Source organism: Thermobia domestica, chromosome 11, assembly GCF_964235325.1.
Source record: "Thermobia domestica chromosome 11, izTheDome1.hap1.1, whole genome shotgun sequence".
Classification (NCBI taxonomy): domain Eukaryota; kingdom Metazoa; phylum Arthropoda; class Insecta; order Zygentoma; family Lepismatidae; genus Thermobia; species Thermobia domestica.
The window spans coordinates 72,965,918-72,992,362 of record NC_137464.1 but is presented as its reverse complement, the minus strand read 5'-3'; the positions used below and the strand labels follow the sequence as shown (position 1 = coordinate 72,992,362).

Below are 26,445 nucleotides of genomic sequence, written 5' to 3'. Positions count from 1 at the left end.
ATGTCTGCTAGTTAAAAAAAAAAAAAAAAAATAATAATAAAATAAACAATTCTTTCACCACCAATTTATAACAGCGGAATGTCATAAATGCTCTAGGCAAAGCAATGGAAAAGGTAGAAGTTGTTTCTTATTACTCTCTTTTTAATCAGTATTCCCTACTATTACAAAGAAGAAAAGACATTTTAGGAGCTGTCGATTTATGTGCAATTAAAGAATAACTTTTTTTTTTTTAAAGCGAAATGTTCTCTCAGTTAATTTCAAAGCGGCTGACTAACATATGAAGCCCTTGTAAGAAGAAATAAAAGTACGCTGGAATTATTGCGCTCCAAAAGGTTAATTTTTGGGCCATTTTCCTTGGCAATTAAAACGCAATTCCTCTGGCTTTCTTAACTCCACGGGAAGACAAATAACCAATACGTACTTACGCCACAGCAAATATTATGTGACACCGTTTTTTTTTTCTATGAACCAGTAATACATACAAAAACTTTACATTTCCAAATGAAACTCTATGGGGACACCTCTATGAACATTTAAAGTGGGGGTCACTTTAAATATAAAGGGGAGGGGGCAACTGCCTCCTTAGTCGCCGCCCCCCCCTGCATACATATAATGCAAACGAATACTACCGTTATAAATTTTTATTGTTTAAAAAATTATGCGTGGTGAACCAGGTGTTGCTGTGTTTACCATAAAAAAAATAATAATAATAAAAAAAATAAGTGTGTTATTTAAGCGAGGTCGAAAACGATAAAACTATTTATTAACTTTAGAACTAATTGTTTTTAACTAGTAAGTAGGAGAAAATAATGATAAAGTGAGCCTCTTGTGGGTTTCTTCCGTAGCATTTTCTTTTGAATCGAAACCTCTGCCTCGTTTTAGGATTCAAATGACGGGTCTGCTATCCTGATCATGGGCGCCCGAAGGGGGAGGGCTAGGTGGGGCCCGGCCCCCCTGGCTCACGAAAATGTATACGTGATGTAGCAAACCACGTATATTAAATACCAGACGTATAGCAACCATGGAATGCTTCCCCCCACCTAGAAATTATTTTTCGGACACTCATGATCCTGACTGAGGACTTTTGGCTTTTTTCACCAGTATTTTGACATAAAGGAACTAAAAATATCAGTTGAGTACAAGTAGTGCAAATCAAAGGCGTACACATACATAAAGAAATCGATTGTACAGTAAGGGACACTTCTGGATGGCACACTTTTGCCGTAAATTTCCATATGAGTGTACCATGCAGAAGTGTCCTTTACTGTACACTTGATGATAATTTAGATCAACTTTAAGTCTAAAAGAAACCGATGAAGTATGTGTCACTGTTAATACTAAACAAATTGAAAATAATTCGGAAAATGTATCGGTAAATATCAGTGTCCATTTGCCCATACCGATACTCCTAAAAGTGGCTGATATCACCGATATCGGTACATCCCTATTCCCTAAACCATTATTAGATATGGCGCAAGCTAACTTTGCACTTTCAACCGTTACTTTCCGAGCGAGTGAGATGAAAACGAGAGGAAATGGTTGATACTACGCATGTGCAAGATGTATTTTCAACCGTGAGTATTCAGATTTCTAAAAAACTAATTTGTTTATTACTGAATGTTTGACTATTTCCAAAGCATCACACATCCTCTGCACTACTTTTGCAATTGGTGCAATTGATAATAATGGCCCATCGTTTGCTCTTTGTTTGTCAAAGTAAGCTCTGACATTATATACCATTTCTCTACTTTGACTTCTGATCGTAGTACCGCTCCCGAATTTTTTAAAAAGATCTGTTATCTTCCGTAGTCACCGACAAGATTTTACTTTGACTCGGACAGTGACTTCGATCGGTTTTTATAGGTTCAGTCACTTTCTAGAACTGTTCCTTTGGTTGTAAGATAGATTGGTGGTAGTTCATATTTTTTTTTCACTAGGTGTCTTGTCTACAGTCATATGGCAGTTTATTACTGTGATGTCATTTGTTCTATTCTATCTACTTGTAGTCGGTCTGTATCAGCTATTAGGTTTGTGAGGTTGTAAAGTACGTGGAAGCGCGTAATTCAATTTTCGTTTCATGTCTACTGTAGTGTTAGCACATGCGATTGAAAAACCGTTTAACAAATTTGATACAAAGAATTTGCATTTCTCTTTTTTGAATAAATTTGTATTAGATTCGGATACTAATTATTATCACTTTGCAGCATTGTGTGGTTTAATTGAGTTAGAGAAGACCTGTGGTGGTTGTGGTCGAAGGCTGAAGCTATTTCCGACGTATGGTAAATGTGGACGTTTATTGATTTTTCTTGTTTGTAATAACAGGAATTGTGCTCGCTTTAATAAATCGACGTCTGTGTGGAAAGGAACATTTTTCGGTAATATAAACTTAAGTATTGGGCAAGTGTTCTTGTCTTATTTTTTCAAGTTTAAATCAGTAATTATGAATGGTCGCATCTGAAACGAAATTTGGTGTGAACTCATCGTTCATAAAACCTCTTGTTACATTTTTCATGATATGTATGGTGTCGTAAATTTGCTGATGGTTTGTTACTTGGAGGAGCAATATTTTCAATTTTTACGCCATACTGGATCTCTATTAGCAATGAGTCTTTTTTATTTTTTAATTGATTGTTTTATTTTTGATTTGATTTGCATTTGTGCATTGTTATAAATTACGAAATGTGTTTTCATAGGGTTTATTTTATCCAGCTATATTTTAGGAGACTTTGGGTTTTGGTAGCTTACTTCCGAATAGCTTAGCCCATATACTTCCAAATACAAGCTGTCCACATTTTACATTTTTTCTTTTTGAAATTTTTAGCTGAGAATATGAATAGTTCATTAGGTTAGTTTAGAAACTGGTTTTCACTTTATTTGAAGTATGTTAGTTTCCATCTGTGGCTGTATTTTGATCCACATTTTGAGGAACTTGTGAATTACGGTTGTATAAGAGTTGATTTTATTGAACCGGTTTCCAAAGTAGTTTGGGAAGCAGTTGCCAAAGATTTTTCTATTCTCCGCAGTAATCTAGGAGTGGGTTCTGGGGGAGAGTAACACGTTGTCTGTTCCGAGGAAATGATTCCTAAACTGCTCCGGGAACCGGGTCAGATGAATCGGTTGCCGTCACTGTCCGAGTCAAACTTGCCATAAACACCACTAACACAATGCTAAGTAATACTGAATGTAAAACATTCTTTCGCCCTAGTTATTTTTGACTTTTGGGTTTTAAAAAAAAATCTGATGGTAAACAGAACACACTGTACATTTTGGCAATCGTAGCATTCCATTCGCGTAAAATAAGGGCACGAGGGTGTTATTATAGTACTTTGGTCCAGTATAGTGTGGATAGATTAGTGCAATATTTTGTAAGTGTCAAGGTGTGTCTTGTAGTGAATTAACGTGATTATGATTGTTATAAATTCCAAAGTGAAGCACAAAAAAATCCATTCACAGGCTAGAGAGGTCATTTTGAATGTGATTAAATTTATGGAGATGGAAATTCAAGAAGGTACCTTCACAATTCTGTTGGAAATGCATTAGAAAAGAACAGCGAAGGCGGTAAGAGTATCGTTACGGACGATCAAAAATATTTTTTTAAAAAAAGGGCAGACAGTTGAAGCTAAGAAAACTTGTTTTGAAACTCCGAATAAAATCCGGTGTTGTCAGAAACCTTTGGATGTGGTAGGTTAGTTCGACAGTGATGTTATTCGGAGAATAATTTACGACTTTGGTAAAACGGAACACCGAGTTCTTATTGTTTCGACAATTTAGGAGAAGCGTTCAGAATCAATAGGTTTTCAGAGTGGGTGCACAAGTTCTAGAAAAATTCGAAAAGATCTTGAGTTTCGGTGGAGAAAGACTAAAACCAATAGAACTGTACTTTCGAGTGTCTAGAAATTCGAGAAAAAAGAATTTCCTATCTGAGACGTATAAAGGAATATCGAAACGAAGTGCGAAATATAGTTTATGTAAACGAACCATACATACTACCATCTCACGTTGCAATTCTTGGACATACAACAACTTTCACGGTCTATTAGCACCAGTCTCTCGGAGTCAGAGGGTAATTATGATTCACGGAGGGTGGGAAGATGGGCTTTGACGCAATGCTCTATTAATCCTTACGACACCGACCTTGAAAACGATGTATACTGGGTTGTCACTTATGTAATCCTCTGCTGTGTGAACACTAATTAAGATACCGGGATGACTTTTTCTATGTCAAATATGGTTGGACCCTAGTTTATCCTGATGGTAATTTTTTTTTTTTTCCTGAGTGTCGAATTTCCCTCTCAAATTTGAGCCCAAAGTGAAACATTCGAGAATTTTCAAATTTCCACTTTTCTTTTTTTTTCGCTATAGCTTCCTTCGTTTTAGAGAAATCTACTTAGGACTTCTCAGGTACATACGAGGGTCGTCTGATAAGTTCTCGGCCCGACCCCCTTCCGAAGGTACTACCCTGATGTAATTGATGTCATGAGAAATGTTGATCTTTTATATGTTTAAGTACAAAATTTCACGATTCTGCCGTGGACGGTTTTTATTTTACAGGTAATTGAATGAACCATGGCGGAGCCAGATGTCAAATTCACCAAAGAGGAGTTGCGAGGTGTAATGAAGTTCTTCTTCCTGCAACAGAAGTCGCCCAAGGAAATCCATGGTTGCATGCTAGACACATTGGATGGACAGTGCCCTTTATACTCCACTGTGAAGAAATGGTGTGCGAACTTCAAGCGTAGTGAATTTTCAACAGAAGATGGTGACAGGTGTGGCAGGCCAATGTCAGTGTCAACTCCGGAAAAAGTGGACCAGATTCATGAACTGATTTTGAGTAACAGACGGATTTCGCTTCAGGAGATAGCTGACAAAGTGCACATATCCAAAGAACGTGTTGGGTCAATAATCCATGATGAGTTGGACATGCGCAAGCTTTCTGCGAAATGGATTCCGAAATGTTTGAACGCGGATCAGAAACGCGAACGTGTGAGATCATCGCAGGTGCTTTTACGGCATTTTGCGAACTCCCAAGGACGATTTTTTGAATCGGTTTGTTACCCAGGATGAAACGTGGTTGCATTACTTTGATCCGGAAACCAAACAGCAGTCATGCGAGTGGCGCCACTCAGGATCTCCAAGGCCCAAAAAATTCAAAGAACACAAGTCCGCAGGGAAGGTGCTTCCCTCAATATTCTGGGATAAGGATGGTGTTTTGCTCTCAGACTACCTTCCAAAGGACCAAAAGATAATTGCAGATTATTACTGCAGTCTACTGGCTAAGGTAATGGATGCTATTAAAGAAAAGCGCCGGAGAAAGTTGACACGAGGCGTCTTGTTCTTGCAGGACAATGCACTCGTCCCCAAGGCTGGCAGAACAATGGATTTTCTGAGGGACCTAGGGTTTCAGTGCATTGACCACCCACCTTACTCGCCAGATCTTGCTCCTTCTGATTATTATATGTTTCCAAAACTCTAAACAGAACTGAAAGGACAGAAATTTCACAGTGATGAAGAGGTGATAACAGCTGCGGAACAGTTTTTTGCAGACCTTGAGTTTTTTGAGGGGTTGGAGAAGTTGCAGCATCGAAGTGCCAAGTGTGTTGACCTTCGAGGGAACTATGTTGAATAGCCTCATACTTTCATGCCTGCAGCTCAAGTCCTTCTGTGTCTGGCCGAGAACGTATCAGCCCACCCTCGTACTTGATTGTTGAGACTGATTGGACCATCCCACGGTTAGTATTGCCAAATATGGAAATTAAAATTTTCCTATTTTTGGGTAGAACAATTAGAATTTTTTGAAATTTATTTTTATAAATCCGTACCTATACTACGAACGCAAATCAACTTACGCCAGTCGAACATCAGCCCTTACTGAACAAAAGCAAGCGCAGATTGTTAGAATTGGGTAATTAGGGGACGCACGAAATATTAGAATTTAGGTTCTAAACCTTGATTTTTTTCCACTTTTCTGTTTATCATAATCTACTTTTAGTGACATAATACTTGTAGGATATATTAGTATTATACCAAACTAGCAGCGTTCACCCCGCTTCGCTGCGGTCACCCCGGAACGCAATAAACTTTGTTACTTAGATAATTTTTACTTTTTCGCTTTCAAGTGATATGATAAAAACCATAGAAGATTGCAGTAAATGTTAACATTATATCGCCTGTCATTTATGTTAACCCGCCCCGCTTCGCTGCGGTCACCCCCGAACGCAATAAACTTTGTTACTTAGATAATTTTTACTTTTTCGCTTTCAAGTGATATGATAAAAACCATTATAACGCCTGTCATGTATGTTAACCCGCCGAGTGACACGGTCATGCGGGTTGCATATAAATACGTTTATTTTTATACCTATGATGAACTAACAAAGGATTTGTACGTAATGGACACCTGAATGGTCAATTATCTCAAGACACTGGTAATTGAAAATTAAAGTGATATGATAAAAACCATCTAGGGTCCAAATCCTAATAACCCCCCAAAAATAAAAGAAATTGGTTCAGCCGTATTAGCGTGATGAGCGGACAAAGGATTTGTACGTTCTCTTTTATATATATAGATTTTATTTTAAAATAGTTTGAGTCTGTCTGGTAGCAGTGTTTCCAGTCGTTGAAAACTTTAATTCCCTATTTTAGGGGGAAAATTGGAGCACTCCGCTTTTTCCCTCTTGTTGACTACATCGGGACAAACGTACTAGTATCTGAAAGCCTGATCTTTGCTCTACACAACACACCATAGAAAGTTTCAATAGGATAATTAGGGGAAGTACAGTTGAGGTTTACAGTAGACCTTGTTTTCCAAGTAGGAAGATTGATTTTTATTAGGTAGAATGAGATATTTTTTAAATGACATGCTTACTTTATACGATATCATCACAATACATGTAGGATATATTAGAGGGATACCAAAGTTTATTTTAAGATAGTTTGTGTATGTCTGGTAGCAGTGTTTCCACCCACAGAGAATTTTAATTCCCGATTCTAGGTGAAAAATTCGGAAAATATTACCACTTTTGCCTGTATAATTTCCCTCTTTTTGGCTACATTGGAACAAACATACTAGTATCTGAAATCCTTGCCGTTGGCCTTCACTGTGCACCATAAAGTTTGAATAGGATAATAAGGGAAGCTGCCGACCTTGCATAAGAGTGATTTCATTTCAAAGCGTCCGGGGTGGCCCACACGACTGTCTCATATTTAGTTTATTTTTTACAGTGATAAACTACATACAAAATTATTAGACCCGTATTTTTCCTTTTTGCTGAAAAAAAAAATTCTTCTTCGATATACAGCCTTCCAAAATGGCCGCCCTCCTCTCGGATTGATCGAAGAACTGAAAAACGTGTCATGTTAAAAGTTTTATTGTAGAGAAACAAGTGCACTTAGTAACATAATCTCAATAGTATAAAGAATATAAAGTAGTGTGTTTTGGTGGAGGGGCAAAATTGTCTGTTGGTCCAATAGGAATCGCGCAATTCACTCGCAATGCTGCCAACTTTGGTGAAAAATTTGCTAACACTTTTATTTCTGTCCTCACGAGCCATATCAACCATCTGCTTCTAGCATCAAAATCGACTCGATAAGGTCTCTTGAAAATGTAAAGGACTTACGTTTCTGATTATTACATCCTACGTTATACCTAAGTAGTATAACGAAAAGCTGAAAATTTCACAGACACACCATGTTTGGCCGTTGGCCGCCATTTTCTCAAAAACCCACCATTTAAAAATCTGAATTTTTTACAACTATTGGAGAAGTACCTAAGTATTTAATATCCATTAACCGTTCATGCGGCTGCAGCTCTTAACGTTCGCAATTAATTACTGAAACTTCGATTTTTGTACTCGGAATGCAAATATTTCCTATGGCCATTTAGATCCTGTATACAAGGCAATTTGAAAAACGGTACGAAAATTTTGAAAGTTGAATTCTGACATCAAATCAAGTAGAAATGTTCCTATAAACATGAATCGAATTCCGCTTCGTTTTTGAGTTACAGGGTTTCCAGCTTGAGACCCAAAATCGGCTCGCGAGAATGGAAAATAAAGTATATATATATCGCGTTAAATCAGAAACTATGCGTTAAAGTTACGATGAAATTCAGAAAGTTGATTTTTATCAATATGATGATTTTTACGTGGGTAAAGGGCGATGCAATTCGGCTGGCAGTGTTGCCACCTTGGTAGAACTTTTGTTTCCAAATGACAGTACGTGGTTTTTATTTGATATTTGGTAATCATTAATGATTGTCAACGTCACATGAATCACAGATGACTGTGATGGGGACCAATTGTGTCTTTCCTGGACGATTTGAAATGGGGTCTGTCATAACTGTTGATTTTCAGAATTTCGTGTGCATGGCGAGAGAGAATTTTTTCTTCCTGTCTTTGTATGGCAGCCAATGACTTCAGGTTCTCACTGTTCGTTGTCGACACACCAAAGAATTTTTTGAGGTGACTTGGACCCATGTGGCAGCAGTAGTGCCAGCTCCAATAATCTTAAAATTCGGTTAGGAATTTTTTTCAGTTACATTTCCCTCCTATTGATAACACGGCAATCAATGCGACGTGGTTTCTCGTACTTCCGTTCCACTGCTGAACATCTTGTTCAGCCTGAGAGTGCAATCCAGTATGCTTTTCGCCATTGCCAACATGCGATCACCATCTTTTGATCTTTTGAAGGCTTATGACACCACATGACGCTATGGAATTTTACGTCAGTTACGTCTTTGGGAAGTACAAGGGCTTCTTTCTACACCCGACAAGTATTTGACTTATTTCCTTTCATACCAACTTGGACCTTTCTTTATTCTTACCGCGTAGCCCCGGCAAAGTAAGATTAATATCCTCCTGTGTTACTAACTGTACCCTACTGCTTTTATCACTGTATTGGCATGTTTTCTCCTTTCCTGCAAACTTGTTACTAAAATTTATGTATTGGTGCGTGCAAAAAGAACTTGCAGTATATCGCACACTCTCTAATCTCTTACTCTTACAAAGCTCACTTGGCCCAAGTTGAAATCGATGCCCCCAGGGATCCATTCACCAGAGGTAAGCTCTCTATCACTTAGTCCCCACGGTCCAGGGTTGAAAAACCGCGGATATTTTTGAAAAAAAAAAAAAAAAAAAAACTACTGGGCCCATGTGGGTTTTTTCGAAATATTTCAATGTCTTTGGGATAAAAATGTTAAAATATGATTCACATTTCAATATTTTCATTGTCACAACTTGAAACAATTTTCTATTCACTGCTGTTTTGAAAAAATGGCCACCATTTTGAAATTTTATATTGGATAGCCGAAAAAATCTATACAGCAAATTCAGAATGTCTTGTGCTTCTACCCTCAAAATTTCAACTTAAAAAGTTGGAAAATTGCACCCTGTAGCATGGATACCCGCTATTTTGAAAAAAAAAAAAAAAAAAAGGCGCCATTTTGTAATTTTAACGTTGGTATGCCGCCAAAATCTGTACAGAAAATTTAGAGCTTCTCCAGCTTGTATCTTGATAAAAGACCGAAAGTTAAGCACTGTATGGTACAGACAAACGAATAAATCTAGATCGAGTCATCCCAGGAACCTAAGTAACGTTCGCCAAATATAAATACTAAATAGCTATATTAATTTAAACCAAAGACATAATTCATCAAAATGTCTTATACAGGGTGTCTACTGGTCATGAAAGTCATGAAAAAGTCATATATTTTGCTTAGTGGTCATGAAAGCCATGAAAAAGTCCTTTATTTACCCAACTGGTCATGAAAATCTGAAATCTCAGAGTATATTTTTATACTTCATACTTTTATACCTCATACTGCATGTACTGAAACAGTTGTATCAGGTCAGTAATTGTGAGAATTTCCCCCACCAGTTAGTGCTGGCTAACTGATACTTTACTGTCTTCCTAGCTGCTCCCCATTTCATCTTCTAGTCTCTGTAATATAGTAACAACTTTTTACTGTCCAACTTTCTGATGTGCTATTTCTTTACTTCTAAGAAATGTAAATTGTGTATTTTTGGGCCTTTAGACTTACGCAAATAATTTGTTTGAGTTTCCAGATTTTAAATTTGATTATCTATTTTTTTAAAACGAATTTCTTTTATAATTTGTTTTGTCTTTGGGCAGTTCTCTGAGTGCTTAATTTCAGACAAATTTCTGCTAGGTGGATAAGTATACTCAGAATTAATACTTTAAATACAGTATAGAGTGATTCACTGGTAAGAGCAGGCCCGTATTTAGGTAAGTGCTATTCTGTGCTCGAGCACAAGGCGGCAGAATTTTAGATTCTTTCTTTAAGATTCACAATAAGTGATATTTAAGACTAGCAACCCGCATAGTTCCGATGCACCACTGATGGTAGGGGTTTATTATTACTAATGGTAAATTTTTATCGCCATGGTCATGAAAATTTGAACAAAAAGGTCATGAAAAGTCATGAAAAAGTCATGAATTTACTTTCTGGTATTCCAGTAGACACCCTGTTATATGAAATAAATATTTTTCAACGTAATTTAAATGGTTTTATTGTTGAAGTTCACTTTTGATGCTTTGTGTGTTCAATTACAGAAATTTCCCGAGCACTTGCTGCAAGACGGTTCTTTTCTGAAAATTAATTTAAAACAATTAACAAAGATAGGCCTATAATTCATATTTTATAAAGTAAATGTTTCAAAATGTCATAAATGAAATTAAATATCTTCCAGCATAAAATAAATAGTTTTATTATTGAAGTATTCACTTCCGATGCTTTGTGCGTTCAATTGCGGGAATTTCCCGAACATTTCTTTCACGACGGTTTTCCCCTGAAAATGCAGCTTGCTTTACTGTACATCGAAACTTCCATTAATACTTAAGTTTGAATTCAGCACTTAAAATAGTAAGCGTTACGTAGTCTTGGGAGCTCCGAGCATTAAGCTTCTTAATTTTGACAAGAATTGTTACGCTATTGCTGGTGTTGATTCTAGAGAATGCTTATCTGAAGGGTAGCAACAAATGACTGAACCAAATTGTTGTTGTTGGGAAACCAGTATTACTGAAGAATACTTGTGTTATCACCAATAGTAAGAAATAATACTAATAATTTCACTAATGTATTTACATATTTACTGTTAGTGCCGGCGCCGAGTCAGGAAGCACACTATTCACGGAAAGTATTTTCTAAAATATAAAATTGCTTATTTTACTTCAAATAAGCTATAAGTATAATCCACACATTGGTATAATCCACTTGGGTAAACCCTGCCACGGTCCCCACGTATTTAATTGTAGCATAGTGGCTAATCGTAAAGTATAACTAATTAACTCTCTGGCCTATGGAACCCGGAAGTTCAGCGCCGCACTCACAAAAGTTTTTCATTGACTTCTGTCTTTTGTCAGCAAGATCCATCCTAATATCCTCCCCCACCCTCTTCCTCGATCTGCGCCTGGGTCTCTCTAACGGTTTATGTTCCCTTGGATTCCCGGTTAAAATTTTGAAAGTATTCCTGCTTTCTTTCATTCTGGTTACATGTCCTGCCCACCTGAGCCTCCCAGATTTGATGAACATTACAATGTTTGGTAAACGGTATATATTATGCAGTTCCTCATAAAATTCCCGCCATTCCGCATCCCTGTTTCTCCTAGGTCCGAATATTCGCCCCAAGATTTTATTCTTAAATACTTTGCGTTCTTGCGTCAGAGTAAGCTACCATGTTTCGTAACCATACAGCACACTCAATAGAATTCGCAAAGAAAAAAAAAAAAAAACGAATTTCCTATTTTCAGTTGACATTTGATTTCTTCGTGAATATGGTTTTGGTCTGTTAATATTGATCTAGATATTTGGAAATATCCACTTTGTCGAAAGTATTATTTGATATTTTGACTTATCCATAATTTGCAGTATTACAATCACGGCGAATTTCCATGTATGTAGTTTTCTTTCATAAAGTAGTCAGTAATTAAGTAATAATAATTCACGTAAGTATTGATTACTAGTGTTTTTGAATTCGGATTAATCTAATTTATGCATTTTATTTTAATTACAGGAGTTTCGGAGAATGTATGGCAGATATATTGAGTATGTGGAGGTAATTTTATTTAAATCTCTTTGAATGTTGCTATAATATTTTGTTGATTAGTAGATTGTGAAATTAAAATTAAATTTTCTTAATTCCAGTAATTTTTAAATTTGCTGTTAAACCATTATCGAATTGCTGATAGATGATAGAAGATACATAACTCAAGTAGTCTTACCTTGTATCACGAGCTTTTGTACTTCAATCAAACGTGATCTGTGTTCGCTGACACTTTTATCGATGGCATCTAAAAGTTGCTGAACTGGAAGCATTATATTATGCTCTCCCTCTTTATGTGCCATCCTTCTGGAGGAAAAGTAGATAACCTTACTTTTCAAAAGTACCATATTTACTCGAATATAAGCATAGGGGCTCAGCGGTAGAGCGCTTACCTGTGATGCGTGAGGTCCCTGGTTCGATTCCCAGCCATGTAAGTTTGTGATGGATGACAGCGTGTCTGTGGGCTTTCTCGGGGTAATTCAGTTTTCTCCCGCATTCCCATTCCATCAGTTTTTCCATCATTATTCACTTGCCTTAATCATTCGTCTTCCTTAGCCTAAGGGCATAATCGTGGGACGTTAAACTGAAAAATTTCATTTTCTTGTCAAGTATAAGCATGTCCATTTTTTTTTTTTTTTTTCAAAGTGTTGGGCTATAATTCTTGAAGGGTGCTTATCAACGCATAATACGTTTTATCCAAGTGCCAGACATAAATAGTATATGCATTGTAATACAGGGCCGGATTTAGGGGGGTGCACGGGAGCACGTGCACCCCCCCCCTCCGTTCTGAATATACACTATCTAAAGTGAGAAACTGGCAAACACAATAGTTTAAGTTAGTTCCTCATACACATCACATATGCCTAAAGGCATAAAAAAGAAAATGATTCAAATGTACTGATAGTTATTGGTGCACCCCCCCTCAAAAAATCCTGGATCCGGTCCTGTTATAATGTTGTAAACAATAACAATGATGTTTGAATTTTTGACAATTTAAAGTTCTGTTGTCGATTGTTAAGTTTTCAGTGCAAAACAATGTAAGTTCAAGCATTGTGTTTGCAGAATAGTTAGGCTATTGCCGATAATTCTATCCGGAAAGATGCTCCAAATATGTCACTGGTTTTGCAACTGATGATGAGCCATTAGTTTGGTAGTTGTATGGATTTTCTGTACTAATCTTATAGCCTACTTTTTTGAGGGGGAGGGGGAAGCGCTTACATTCGAGTAGATATGGTATAACAATATCTTCTTCTAGGAAAACATGTCACGTATTAGTAGTGCAAAGTGATTGAGAGTTATTTGGAATTTCGTTCCACTTTTAGGCTACTCAAAGGAATGGTAAAGAATTAAAATTAGTGATAACTGTGAACTGTGCATAGTTTTGAAAAGTGAGCTTATCTACTTTTTTCTGATAAAGATTCCATACGAAGAGAGAGACCTTAACATATGCTTGGAGTTCAGCAATTTTTAGGTGTCAGGTTTTAGGTTTTCCTATGGGGATGTGTTGTTTAACCAGATTCGCCTCACATGTAGCTAGCTCGCAATCTTTCAAGTAAAGTTTACATTAATATATGTAACATCGCTATACCCTACTATGCACTTCAACGAATAAACAATAGAAAACAATAACCATAATCCACTTGAGGGTCACGATGTCTCAGTGTACAGCGCTCACATCAGGTCAGACAGTGAATAAGCAGTGTTATCAGCAGGTTTAGGTGAAGCTGCGAGAACGCGGGAGAAAGAAAAGGTCTTTAATGTGAAAAAACAATGAATGGATTATGCATCACGTCAATGCTCCTTCGCATATTGCTTTGATCGTTAAGCATTTTTTGACAGCTAAGAAGGCTTCAGTGTAGGAACACTTACCTTATTCGCCAGACTTATCACCGTGCGTTTTTTTTTTTTCCGAAGTTGAAATCCGCCCTCAAGCAAACTCATTTTCAGATTGTGGAAGAATGAAAAAAGGACGACAGCGGTACTCAAAACGATGATACCTGAAGATTTTACCAACTGCTTCCAAGAATGAAGACGTCGTATGCAAACGTGTGTAGAGAGGGGAGGAGAGTATGTTGAAGAGAAACACCTTTAATTTGTAAATTGATTACAATACTTTTGATATTTCCCGTCACTTTTTAGTCAGACCTGGTATTATCTTATTGATTTGAAATTGTTGAAAATTAAAAGGGAAAAAAAATAGAGACTCCCGTAAGCTTTTCAATTCTCGGCCCCGCCACGCGTTCTTCGGAATTATATTAAAGATGCTTTCTTCTTTGTCGTGTAATATTATACACTTTGTTTTCTTTGTTTAAATTTCCACGTTCTGAAGGGCATCAGCTCATAGCGAAAGGAAACGAAACGTATCTTATTATCTGGCGGCTGTTATTTTTTGTGACCTAGCAGTAAAGGTAGTTGACTGTCGTCCTTCACAGTTCGACAATAACTTGCTCAAAAATTGGAGTTCATAGTTTTTTTCTTTTCTTTTTTCTTTCTTTCTTTCTTTCTTTCTTTCTTTCTTTTCTTTTCTTTTCTTTTTTTCTTTCTTTCTTTCTTTTCTTTTCTTTTCTTTTTTTTTTTTCAAATCAATGATAGTCAGTTGTATATCGTGTGTAGTTAGTTTCAGTACAGTTTAGACTAGATGAGGTTAACAGTTCCAATGCCATCAGTCGAAAATCAAAATCAACATCTGTAATATTGCAATTGTATGTAACTGATTTTCCGAATGAGAGCTTATTAACTGGAACAGAAGTAATTTTAGGCCAATGCTTTCCAAACAACAGTATCAAGTTTCCAGTGATTTCTAGTACAGCAACATATATCGACATCAAAACACCAAGCTAGAAATAAAACAGTAAAGGAAATGCACTTTTTTTTTCTGTCGTATATGCGTTCAAACAAGAGAGACAAATTTAATAAAAGCCTATACCGAATCATCATTATCGCAGACATACCACTTTACAATTTAAACAATCATGTTCGTAACAGTTTCTGGAGCAATATACTAGACCAGTCAACATTAAGGAAAATCTAGGCACCAAATCTGTACGAAGAAACTGTGGCCAATATAAGGAAGGAATTTAAGAAAAATCAATATGAGTCTTAATTGATGAAAGTACAGATAAAGAGATTATGGTGATAGTAAATGTTATCGGTATAATGAGTTGCAAACTATGTAAAAGTGTTCTAGCGTGTGAGGTCATTGAGAAATGTAGCAACAAAAGAATTACCAAAGTAATTTTAATGATGTGATGTTTATGGTCTGGGGGTATCAAATATAAAAGTGTGCTTCTGTTTCTTCCTACATGCTCAAGGCTGGAGAAGCGTTTAAGGCAATTTATCCGAAAATTATTCACTTTTCCTGTCCAACCCATGGCTTCATAGATGTGACAAAGTTAGTCGTGCTAACTACCTCGAAGTGGACTTGTTATTATTCCGAAGGCTCTCAACAGGATTTAGTTGTTAAAAGATATGTACCTTGACAAACCACTGTAACACAATGGAAACGTGATTAGAGGCAGTAGATTATTATTCTGATCACCTCGATTCTATCCAAAATGTGTTCTGTGCTCTTGACTGAAAGTGGTGTTTCAATTCAATTTGCGTTGTCTGTTGGTGGGACATCACAGTGGAAAATGAAATAGCGTACATTGAAGCTAATTTCTCGTGCATTACATTTGCATTAACAGCTTTCCAGATATAAGGTATGAAACTGAACGTGAGGTTCGATATTGTGAGAGAAGTTTAACATAATCTAGGCTACTTTAAAGTGAATAAAATCAGTGCAATTTTAAGAGATAAATCAAATACACAACTAGATGTAGATTTAATACCTCAAGGTGTTGTTAATTTTAAAAATACCCCTTCCTCCGTACTGCTTGTAATGTAGAGCCATCTTTCAGTCAGTAGAAAGCAATATTGAGAGACAATAGACGAAGTTTCACGTTCGAAAATTTAAAACAACGTTTTGTAATGCATTGCTTTGCAAATAGGAAATTCCAGTAATTTGTTACAATCTGTATTTGTAACGCTCGTAAAATGAACGTGAAATAGTGTAACAGTCTTTCTTAAATAGTTTTGTAACAAGAACTGAATACCACGTAGTTAAAGCGTCCACGTTATTAATGCGTCCAACTATTTGTATACGTACACACTGATTTGTTCATTTTAGAACTGGCTACGCAAAGATAAATAAATAAAAATAAAAGTATTCTATAAGGTGTTCTGCTACATTATTAGTCAAAATAGAAGTTAATGAGAACACTGAGAACTATGTAAAATACTTTGTATTGAAAGTATTATTTTCTTAATTATATTAAGTTTGCATCAAAGTACTGTATATTTTACAATCTCACCTATTCAAGTGTGTTAAATTCACTGTCTGTGGCTTGTCACTTTAAAGCATTAGTGCATTGGGATAATAAATTGTTCATTTTATTTGAATCACACAAATTAGGAAGTCGCTGAAAAAGTATTCTTGATACATTATTTACAAATATGATAGTTAATATTTTGCCAAATTTTAGTCCGTATGTATGTACATATAAATCCTAATCCTGGTTATTAATATGTACTACCCAAGTATAGAAAATAATTTTACATGTAAGGTTATTACACAAATTTTTGTAGTCTGTAGCAGTACACTGCTTAGTATACTAAATAGCATCTAGTTGGGTAATATGTTGTCCGTGATTTAGAGTGCAGTGACGTAGTCACAACTGTCTGTTATCATTTTAAGATTTTTATTGTCTCTAATTTTAAAATAGGATGTGAGTGAAACTGATAGAGAAATATTTTGTATTCAGTTTAAGTATTCAAGAGTTCAAGAGATACTGCACTAGTAACAGTAATGTCTGATCTGTGTCTTCGACTATAGAAAGTAATTAAGAATGTTTGCTGTAAGTATAACATCTTGCCTTGTTAAACTGTATGTTATCTAATAATCATGTTTCTGTTGTTACAGATTGAAAATAATTGTGTAAGAGTTGAACTTAGGTTTCTAAAGTGTCAAGTAAGTTCAGAAGGCAAAACAGTTACGACAGACAAATGGATGAAATCAGTCCATTGGGAGGTAAGATGCTAGCGTTCATTCCAGTCATAGTCATTAGTTTTTTTTTCCTTTTCAGATCAGCAATCTTTCGATTGCCTTGACGCAGTTTTCCACTCTTTACTATTCTGAGCCAGACTTTCCATTTCTGTGTATCGTTTCTTTCCTACATCTTTTATTTGGTGCATATATTTGAGTGGCGGCCCTCTTCTAAGTATTTTTCCTTCCATTCACTCCGTAGCTAATAGCTTGATACCTCCATCGTATTTCTTTCCGAAATGTTTTTCAATATACTCCTCTTTTGTTCTACAACTTTCAAACTTTTTCATTTGGTACCGTATCCACCCATCTAATTTTCAACATCTTTCAATAGTACAGCATTTCGGAGGTTTGTATTGTCGTTCTTCCTCTTCTTCTGGAGTCCATGCTTCACGTCTATACAACATCACACTCCATATATATCCTTTCATCAGCCGTTTCTTGAGATTTATGTTGATATTTACATCATGCTTACATCTATTATCGGTTATTTTTCTTCCTAGGTAACAAAATTCTTACACCTCTTGCACTAAGTAATCTCCCATTTTCATCTTGATAGTTATTTTATAACAACTAAAATGGTATAGTACTCCCTATCGGAAAAATGTATAGTTTCTTCTCTTTTTTTCGTAACATATTTATAGTAGTATTGTACACTCAAGTGCATCCTGTCAGTTCTTTAAGTAATGTGTGTTGATTTAAAAATCTACACATTAATTTTTGCATAATTTACATAAATAATTATAGTATATTGTTTTGTATCGAGTGAGTCTTCTTCTAGTTCAAATGGACAATTGAATGTGAAGATGCTATTAAGAAACTGCAACAAATCCTTGAAAGCGATCCGAAGTTGCTTTTGCCAGATTTAAATAAGGAATTTTACCTATTCGTGGATACATCGGATATAGCGACGGGGTTTGTAATTTCTCAGAAGATAGATGGAAAGAAGTTAAGAGTAATCGCGTATGGATCTAAGAAACTGACAGATTCTCAGCGGAAATACAATACTACAATGAAGGAACTTCTTGGAATATTAATCTGTATAGAGAGATTTGAGAAATATTTGCTGAATGCACCCACAGTCTTTGTATATACTGATCACATTTCTTTATTACCTCTTTTGAAAGCTACCAAAGTACCTGCTGTTGTTTGCAGATGGATAAATAGAATTAGTAAATATCCTGTTGTTTTGAGACATTTAAAGGGAAAGGCCCTGTATGTAGACTATTTGAGTCGCATACAGGATGATTACACAATCCCGGAGGAATATGATTTAATGAATGAATATTATCCCTTAGAGGACGTCGGAGACAACGGGTTCTTGAAACTCAAAATGAGTGATGGAAAATTGATTGATTTTCAGGAGTTACCTAGAGAAGAAGTCAATATGACTGCTTTTTATAATAGCGGCAGTTTGAAAGAAGAAAGAAAAAAGAAGAAAGGTATTAGTAGTATACCGAGATGTATTTTACATAACTTTGGTTCGGAGGAAATAAAAAGAGGATTTGAAGAACTACCTTTCCTTGAAAAAGATTCACACGGAGAAGAAAAAACCGTGGATAAAATTGTTAACGTTGAAGAATTTAAGAAAGCTCAGAGAGAAGATGACGAACTGGGAAAAATAATAAAGCTTTTTAGTGGGAAAGAAATAGTTTTAGAGGGAAAGCAGTATTGCCGGATTAAACGATTAGCTGAAATATCAATTATTGATGTCGATGGCCTACTAAAGAGAATAGTTACGGATAAGGTAACCAATGATGCTAGATTTGTTATATGGGTTCCTAGTAAATTAAGGGATCTTGTATTGAAAGCTTTGCATAGTTCTGTTTATTCCGGACACCCTGGAATAAAAGGGACCATTTTGAAAACTCAGACGAAGTTTAGTTGGATAGGAATGAGTCAAGACATAACACGCTATTGTTTAGCTTGTGAGACATGTGCGAAATTTAAATCGTCTACAAGTAAGAATACGGGGTTTATGATCAGTACCCTAGTAACCAAACCTGGACATACACTATATGTAGATATACTGGGTCAAATAGTCAAGGGGACAGGAGGTTTTATGTATGCTTTTATAGCAACGGATGCGTTCTCTAGGTTTACTAGAATATTTCCATTGAGAAAGATTTCCGCCAAAGCTGTGTGCGACTGCATAATGACAGTATTTTGTCAAAGCGAATTTTATGAAGTTCTGGTTTCTGATAATCATTCTATATTTAAAAATAAGCTTTGGTCTGATACCCTGAAGCTATTGAAAGCTAAAGAGGTGCACACTGTTAGATATAGACCTTGTGGTAATAAAAGCGAAGTATATTGCAAGAAAGTTAAACAGCTTTTAGCTATGTACTGTAAATCACATCCGCAGTGGCCTAATAATATTAAAGAAATTGAATTCGCTATAAACAATCAGATTTGTTCTAGCACCTCATTCTCGCCGAGTTTTTTACATTTTGGTAGAGAAATGAGGGATCCTTTTGAATTAGTATCTAATGAGATGCGAGTAAAGGAGAACGAAAATAATGTATTGAATTATGTGAGAGACACGGCTAAACGAATAGCTGAAGCCAGAGAATTAGCGTTAAAAGTACAAGAAAGGACTCACAAAGAACAAGAAAGAAAATATAATGTTAGAAGGAAAGAGAATCCGTATAATGTCGGAGATAAAGTTTGGTTAAAAGCTGTAAGAGTGTCGTGCGCCGCAAAGAGGGAGACAGCAGGTTTATTAGCAAAGTGGACGGGGCCTTATGTTATTAAGAACAAGATCGCTTCTAATAGTTATGAAATTGAAGACTTAGTTCGAAAAACAGTGTTAAAGGTTAACTGTGATCAGCTTAAAAAGTATTATGACAAACCAGACTTTGTAAATAAGGAAACAGAAAAAGAAATTGCTACTCCTAAACGTTTTCGTAGAATGTCGTACAATTTTCGATACAAGTAAGAGTATAAATGTACAAGTTAGAGTACTTTAAGATATTTTTTTTGAAACAGACTTTCTTACTTTTTTTTCCTTTCCTTCCCAAAATCCTCTGTGACCCCTATTTTCTGAGTAGAAGAGAGTTAATCTGAATTATGGAAACAGAGAAATAGCCGAAGAATTGTGGGAACAAATGTGAGACTTCTGACCAGAGAAAAATAACTTTTAACCCTAATAAATTTAGAGGGAAACCTTCTCTGAAGACAGAACCAGAGGTCATGGAAATAAGAAACGAAGAGGTGGTTTCTTACCCTTCGACAAGTGAACTGTGAAAATGAAATTGGAGACTACTCACAGGCTTATCTCGTATATTTTTAGTGGAAACAGTTCACAAACGTATTAAGATGGATTTATTGAATATCTTTCTATGGGAACTGGGCAGATCCATGTGGTTATAAGAACGAGAATTCTAAAATTCCTCATTCAGTACTAATTCTGGAGTTGAGAAGACCATAGTTTTTTCTTTTTGTTGTTGTTGGTACGCTTAGTTTGTCAACATGTCTTTTAAACTACCGGTGAATCACCGAAACGTATATGTATCGGCCAGACCGAAAGCCTTTCCGAGTCTGGATGTCGAGCTCTTGTTCCAGTGGACAGAGCAAAGAATAGAAACAAAAGAAGGAGGAGAGAAGAAAACCAGCCCAGAGGTGGAGAATCGACGAGTGCCGAAACAAAAGACTGGGACCTTCCCCTTAGTCTAGTACAACAAATTGAAAAATTAAGGGGACAAGAAGAAAAGAGAAAACAGGAAAGGGAAGAAGAAAAAAAAGGAGAAACCTGAAGAAAAAAGGCAAAAGATGGAGCAAGAGCTTCCTATAGAAGATGATGACTATTTATCCATCTACACGGAGAGCATCGGGACACCCCCAACTCCAGGAAGGGATATTGACTGGGTAGAACTAATAGAATCCAAACTCAGTGGAGAGTGAGAGAACTTTTCAAAGTGAAGTGTTTTGTGAGTGACAGAGTGTATATAGTGTTATAAGAATATATATATACTGTGACACTTTTTAATCGCACAGGAACAAATGAAAACTTTTGCATAAAGGACTTTTTTTGGAAATTCAGAGGGTAAAACAGTCTTTTTTTTCTTTTTTTTTAGTTTTTTTTCTTTTTTCTTTTAGGAAAGGTTATTATGTGTTGATTTAAAAATCTACACATTAATTTTTGTATAATTTACATAAATAATTATAGTATATTGATTTGTATAATTTACATAAATAATTATAGTATATTGATTTTATTAATTGTCATGGATTTTTAAATTTGTTTTTTAAGATTTTTCACATACAGTATTTTGCTCTTTAGTTACTGTTCTCCTTAGAAGAAGTAGCCGTGGGAAAAGATTTTTTTTTTAAACATTTGGATGCTTGGTGAGCTGGGAGGCTGATTGTATAAATACGGTCCATGTTGTGTGGGGGAGGCACTCTCTTCTCAACCACTAACTTCTTCACATCTCCCAGAGATCCTTACCCCTCTGCGCCTCCAATAATGAAGGGACGCAGGGATGGAGTTTTCTACCACTCAACCGGACTTACACAATGAGTAGTCGGCTCTGAGATATACCCTATCATTTCTTTTTAAATCTTAGGAAATTAGGATATTTTTAGATAGGATGAATTAAGGATTTTTAGTTAGATTCCTATTATAAGGGAGTCTACCTTTTATTTTTGATGTAGTATTTTTAAAACATTTTGCTAAATTTTATTTGGGCAGCTCTCTTGAATGATAGAGACTGTTCATTTTAAGTTAATAATGATAACTCTTCTTTCGGGATAAGTGAGCCTGGAAGAGGGTTTGATAGAGATAAACTTTAGCTATTTTTTTTAATAGGTGATGGCGGTCGTTATACGGCGAACCAGATTTTTTTTTTTTTTTTTTTTTTTTTTGGAACCGCTTTCGGAATGAGGAGGCGCTGTTCTTTTTTGCTTTTTAGTACCCAGTCGCCTGAATGATGTCGGCTGCGGAATTTTTTTAAAGAATATTGTGGTTGTCTCTTGAATGAGGGGGCATTCACTGAGCTGTTATTGCCTTTGGAATGAGGAGGCATTTAGAGTTTTAATTTTTTAATTGTCTCTTGAATGAGGGGACATTTAGATAAACATTTTTGATTGTCTCTTAAATGAGGGGACATTTCTGATTGAATTTTTTTTTTAACCCAGCTATCTGAGTGATTAATAGCTGCGGATTTTTTCTATTATTTAAGAAATTTTAAGTAGGGACAGCTGAATTAAAGCTGGAAGAGTAATTTCGTTTTTTTTAACCTATAGAAGATCGAGTGAGTCTTCTTCTAGGTCCCATTTTTAAACAGTCGTCTAGTCGAGTAAGCTGGCGACAAATATAATACTAGGTTTGCTTCGGTCGGGGATTGAATGAGTCCTCTTCCGGAATGGATATTGGCCGCTCGGCTAAATGAACTGACGGCCTAAAAGATAGTAGGTCGAAGAATATAATTTGATAAGAACAAGAATATTAATATTGTATAAAAATTGTACAAAATTTGTAAAGAATTTAAGGGAACTCATTAAAGAATTAAAACCAAGATAATTATTTTTTGTTTAATTTTCGCAAAAACAAAAATTTATTCACAAGTTATTGAATAGTCTCTATATTTTTCCTGTTACTCGTGTAGCTCTATTCAAGGAAACCGTTAGGATTCTTTTAAAATTCTTTTTTCCCCGGATGAGACCGGGAAGGAGCGAAATTTTCACTTGAAAGTATATATGTAATATATTATCAACTATATATATTATAGAGAACTAATTATATATGTGTTTTATATTTAAACGACACAAATGAGAGCTAAATTTATTTCTCGTTAGAGAAACAACTGAAGATCGTAAAACTTGCATAAAACATAAGTCAACTATAAAAATAATGTTTTAATTCCGCATAAATTTCTCAAAGTTAAAAAAAAAAAGTATACATTTTCTTGGGTTAATTAACTAACTCTCGCCGATATAACCCGGAGGTTCAATGTCGCATTCACAAATGCTCTCCATTAACTTCAGCCAACTGGATCCAGTTTCTGCTTTGTCTTCCTACTTTTGCGAGGTCCATCCCATCTCTGCTTAAGTCTTCGTAATGATCCTTTCTCGATTTGGTTTCCAGTTAAAATTTTGAAAACACTCCTATCTTCTTCCTTTCTTGCTACATGACCTGCCCACCTAATCCTTCTATCATTAGTGATCCTAATGATGTTAGGTAAACGATATTAATTATGCAGTTCCTCGTTATGAAGTTTCCGCTATTCCCGCCTCTCTCGGATATAAATATTCGCCTCAGAGTTTTATTTTTAAATACTTTCAGTACATTCTTTTCTCATTGTAAGCAACTCCTGTTCCACAACCTTATACCGTAACAGGCATAATTTTATATATATAAAGCTTCAAGTTCTTCGACAGAATTCGCGAAGACAAGAATTTAAACTGAATAATGACACGAATTCCCCGCTTTCAATCTACATTTATCTTCGTGAGTATGGTTTTGGTCTGTTAATGTTGATCCTAGATATTTGATAATATCCACTTTGTTTAAAGTATTACCTGATACTTTAACGTATCCATAATTCAGAGTATATCAGACCGTGTTTAATATCAGTACCTTAATAAAGTTGCTCATTTCTGTGTTCTTTGGATCACATGGATTGATTCTAGGTGAGCGTGTGTGTTTTTGTTCTGAGGATCCTTTTTGTTCAGTCTTATTTCAGATTGATTATAAGCAGGGAAAAAGGGGGAAGGACAGAACCAAAGAAACTCATTTTACAATCAAAAGGATTCTGGTCTGTCATGAAACATAAAACATTTTAAAACCATGCTTATGTAGTTTTAATGTAGTTGCTGAAACATTATAATCTGAAACAAGACTTCTTCCATCAGCATTTCTCGTTGCTTTTGTTGGTAATGTCAAGCTTATTCAGATTGAACAATACCGGTCTTGCAAAGAAAATCCACTTGACACATTGTGTTCATTTTAATAGTACTTGACATGCCTTTTAGTTTATTTATTTGTTTTTCTTTTAAACTTGGAGCGGTAAGTTGCGTCTATTGCAAAGACTTTAAACTTCATTGGAGACTACCGTTATTTGTACGACTTAAGAAACTTTAAGATTCATTGCTGCAGAAACAAACAAAATTATACTGTAATTGATACTAATTGTCCTTTCTGACAGCTTGCTGCGCGCGCGTGATGCTCAATGCTGTGTTGCCAGCTTTTGCGTAAGGCATTGAAACACGAAATTATTCACTACAAGTAAATATCAGTTATATAAAATTAAATGACACAGAAGAGAACTAAAAAGAATACACTTAATAAGCAGCAGGTCCACTAGTCAAGTTAACGTTCTACTAAAGCAAAGTGTATTTATTTATATTCAGATTGGCAACGTGCGGAAAGGGTAGAATCTTTACCATTGCAAAGCGAGAAAATGAACCACTATAATTGGCTGAACGCACTATTTCCTTAGAAACAGTTTTTCTTGCCTGATTGTTATGACCACGTGCAGAAAGGAAAAAACAGAGGAAAGCAACTGTCAGGAAGGACAAGTATCAAATGCACTATAGTATTAAGTTTTATTTTGTGCTAAGTCAGTTGTGTCAGGATTGCTGACTGATATACTTCGGAAAGACAGATCTTACGTGGGGTCCGAACCATGCCGAGACTTGCATCTTGTGTAGTTGGTGAATGCACAGAACTTTAAAGAATAGTTTTCTTCCTTGGAATAGATCTTTCCCACAAAATACTATCTCGCCTCCAAGTGAATTATATTACAGACTCTACCACAATCCCCGCTAATTTCGTACCAACATTAGCATTTTTTTTTTTAATTCCATAGTTCTAGGCTTGCTTACAGTTTTTTTTTTCTTACCCAGTTGTATATAACTAACTAACTAAACTAACTCTATGGCCCATGGAACCCGGAGGTTCAGTGCCGCGTTCACAAAAGCTCTCCACTGACTTCTATCCTTAGCTAATTGCATCCAGTTTCTACTTTGTATTCCTATCTCTGCGAGATCCATCTTAATATTGTCCTCCCATCTGCGCCTTGGTCTTCCTAATGGTCGTTATCCTATGGGTCTACCAGTCAAGACTTTGAAAGCGTTTCTACTTTCTTCCCTTCTAGCTACATGACCTGCCCACCTAAGCCTCCTAGACTTGACGACCCTAACAATGTTGGGTAAACCGTATAAACTATGTAGTTCCTCGTTATGAAGCTTCCGCCATTCCCCATTCTCGTTTCTCTTGGGTCCGAATATTCTTCTCAGGATCCTGTTCTCAAATACTTTCAGTCTATGTTCTTCCCTCAGAGTAAGCGACCATGTTTCACAACCATACAGAACAACAGGCATGATTATCGTTTTATATATTTTAAGCTTCAAATTCCTCGACAGAATTCGCGACAACAAGAGATTTTGAACCGAATAGTAACACGAATTCCCTGCTTTTAGTCGACATTTAATTTCTTCGTGAATATGATTTTCGTCTGTTAATATTGATCCTAGATATATAAAAGTATCCACTTTATCAAAAGCATTATTTAATATTTTAACGCCTCCACAATTTGCCGTATTACGGTCCCGACGCACTTCCATGTATTTAATTTTCTCTGCATTTACTTCTAAACCCATGTCCCTGCAAGCGTTTAATAAGATTTCTGCATTTATTTCTACTGTTCTCCTATCATCCCCTATTAAATTTACATCATCAGCACATGCCATAACCTGGTGAATGCCGTTCAACTCTAGGCCCTGGTTGCTATCTTTGATATACCTGCTGTAAAGTTCTGCGTTGTGTAGCTATCTCCCTGCACACATTTTGATGCACTTTGAATATCACAAAATATCGTAACACTGCTTCCAAAGTTATTGTAGAATTCTACAAGTCATTCAGATACATGCAAATCTGTAAAACTGTTAATAATGTACGTCGATTCAAAGTTAAATTGGAATGAACATACAGAAAATTTATGTAGAAAGTTATCCAGAGTATTGTTTTTATTGCGTAAATTAAAAACTGTAATTAGTGAGAAATCTCTTATAACATCGTACAATCCTTTTTTTTTTCATTCACATTTGGAGTATGGAAAAATAAAATAGCTGATACATAGATTCTTCTTTTCAATCTACATATCATAAGATAAGATAAGATATGCTTTATTGTCATTAAACATTTACTGCAATAGACATTGTCAAACACAAACAATATTCTGGGGTAATTCTTCTGGTGCACAGAACGTTTTCAAATGGAAAAGAGAAAAAGATTGCTTAAAACAGCATCATGCAAGGAAGTGTTTAAGGAAATTCAAATTATGACAGTGCCTTCTTTATTTA

The 26,445-nt window shown here is 35.7% G+C and overlaps 1 protein-coding gene across 6 annotated transcripts in view; it reads left to right on the top strand.

Moving 5' to 3' along the window:
• The window catches only part of LOC145664173 (uncharacterized), a 55,380-nt gene that overhangs the window by 5,341 nt on the left and 23,594 nt on the right, over positions 1-26,445 (top strand). For 5 of the 6 annotated variants that reach the window (XM_081730589.1, XM_081730590.1, XM_081730588.1 and 2 more), the window contains exons 2-3: positions 12,030-12,071; positions 17,020-17,127. In XM_081730589.1, the coding sequence (XP_081586715.1) occupies positions 12,042-12,071; positions 17,020-17,127 (138 nt within the window). In that variant the 5' untranslated portion in view covers positions 12,030-12,041. Of the gene's footprint in view, positions 1-5,711; positions 5,730-12,029; positions 12,072-17,019; positions 17,128-26,445 lie in introns of those variants that run through there. The other variant, XM_081730591.1, reaches the window with a different exon arrangement.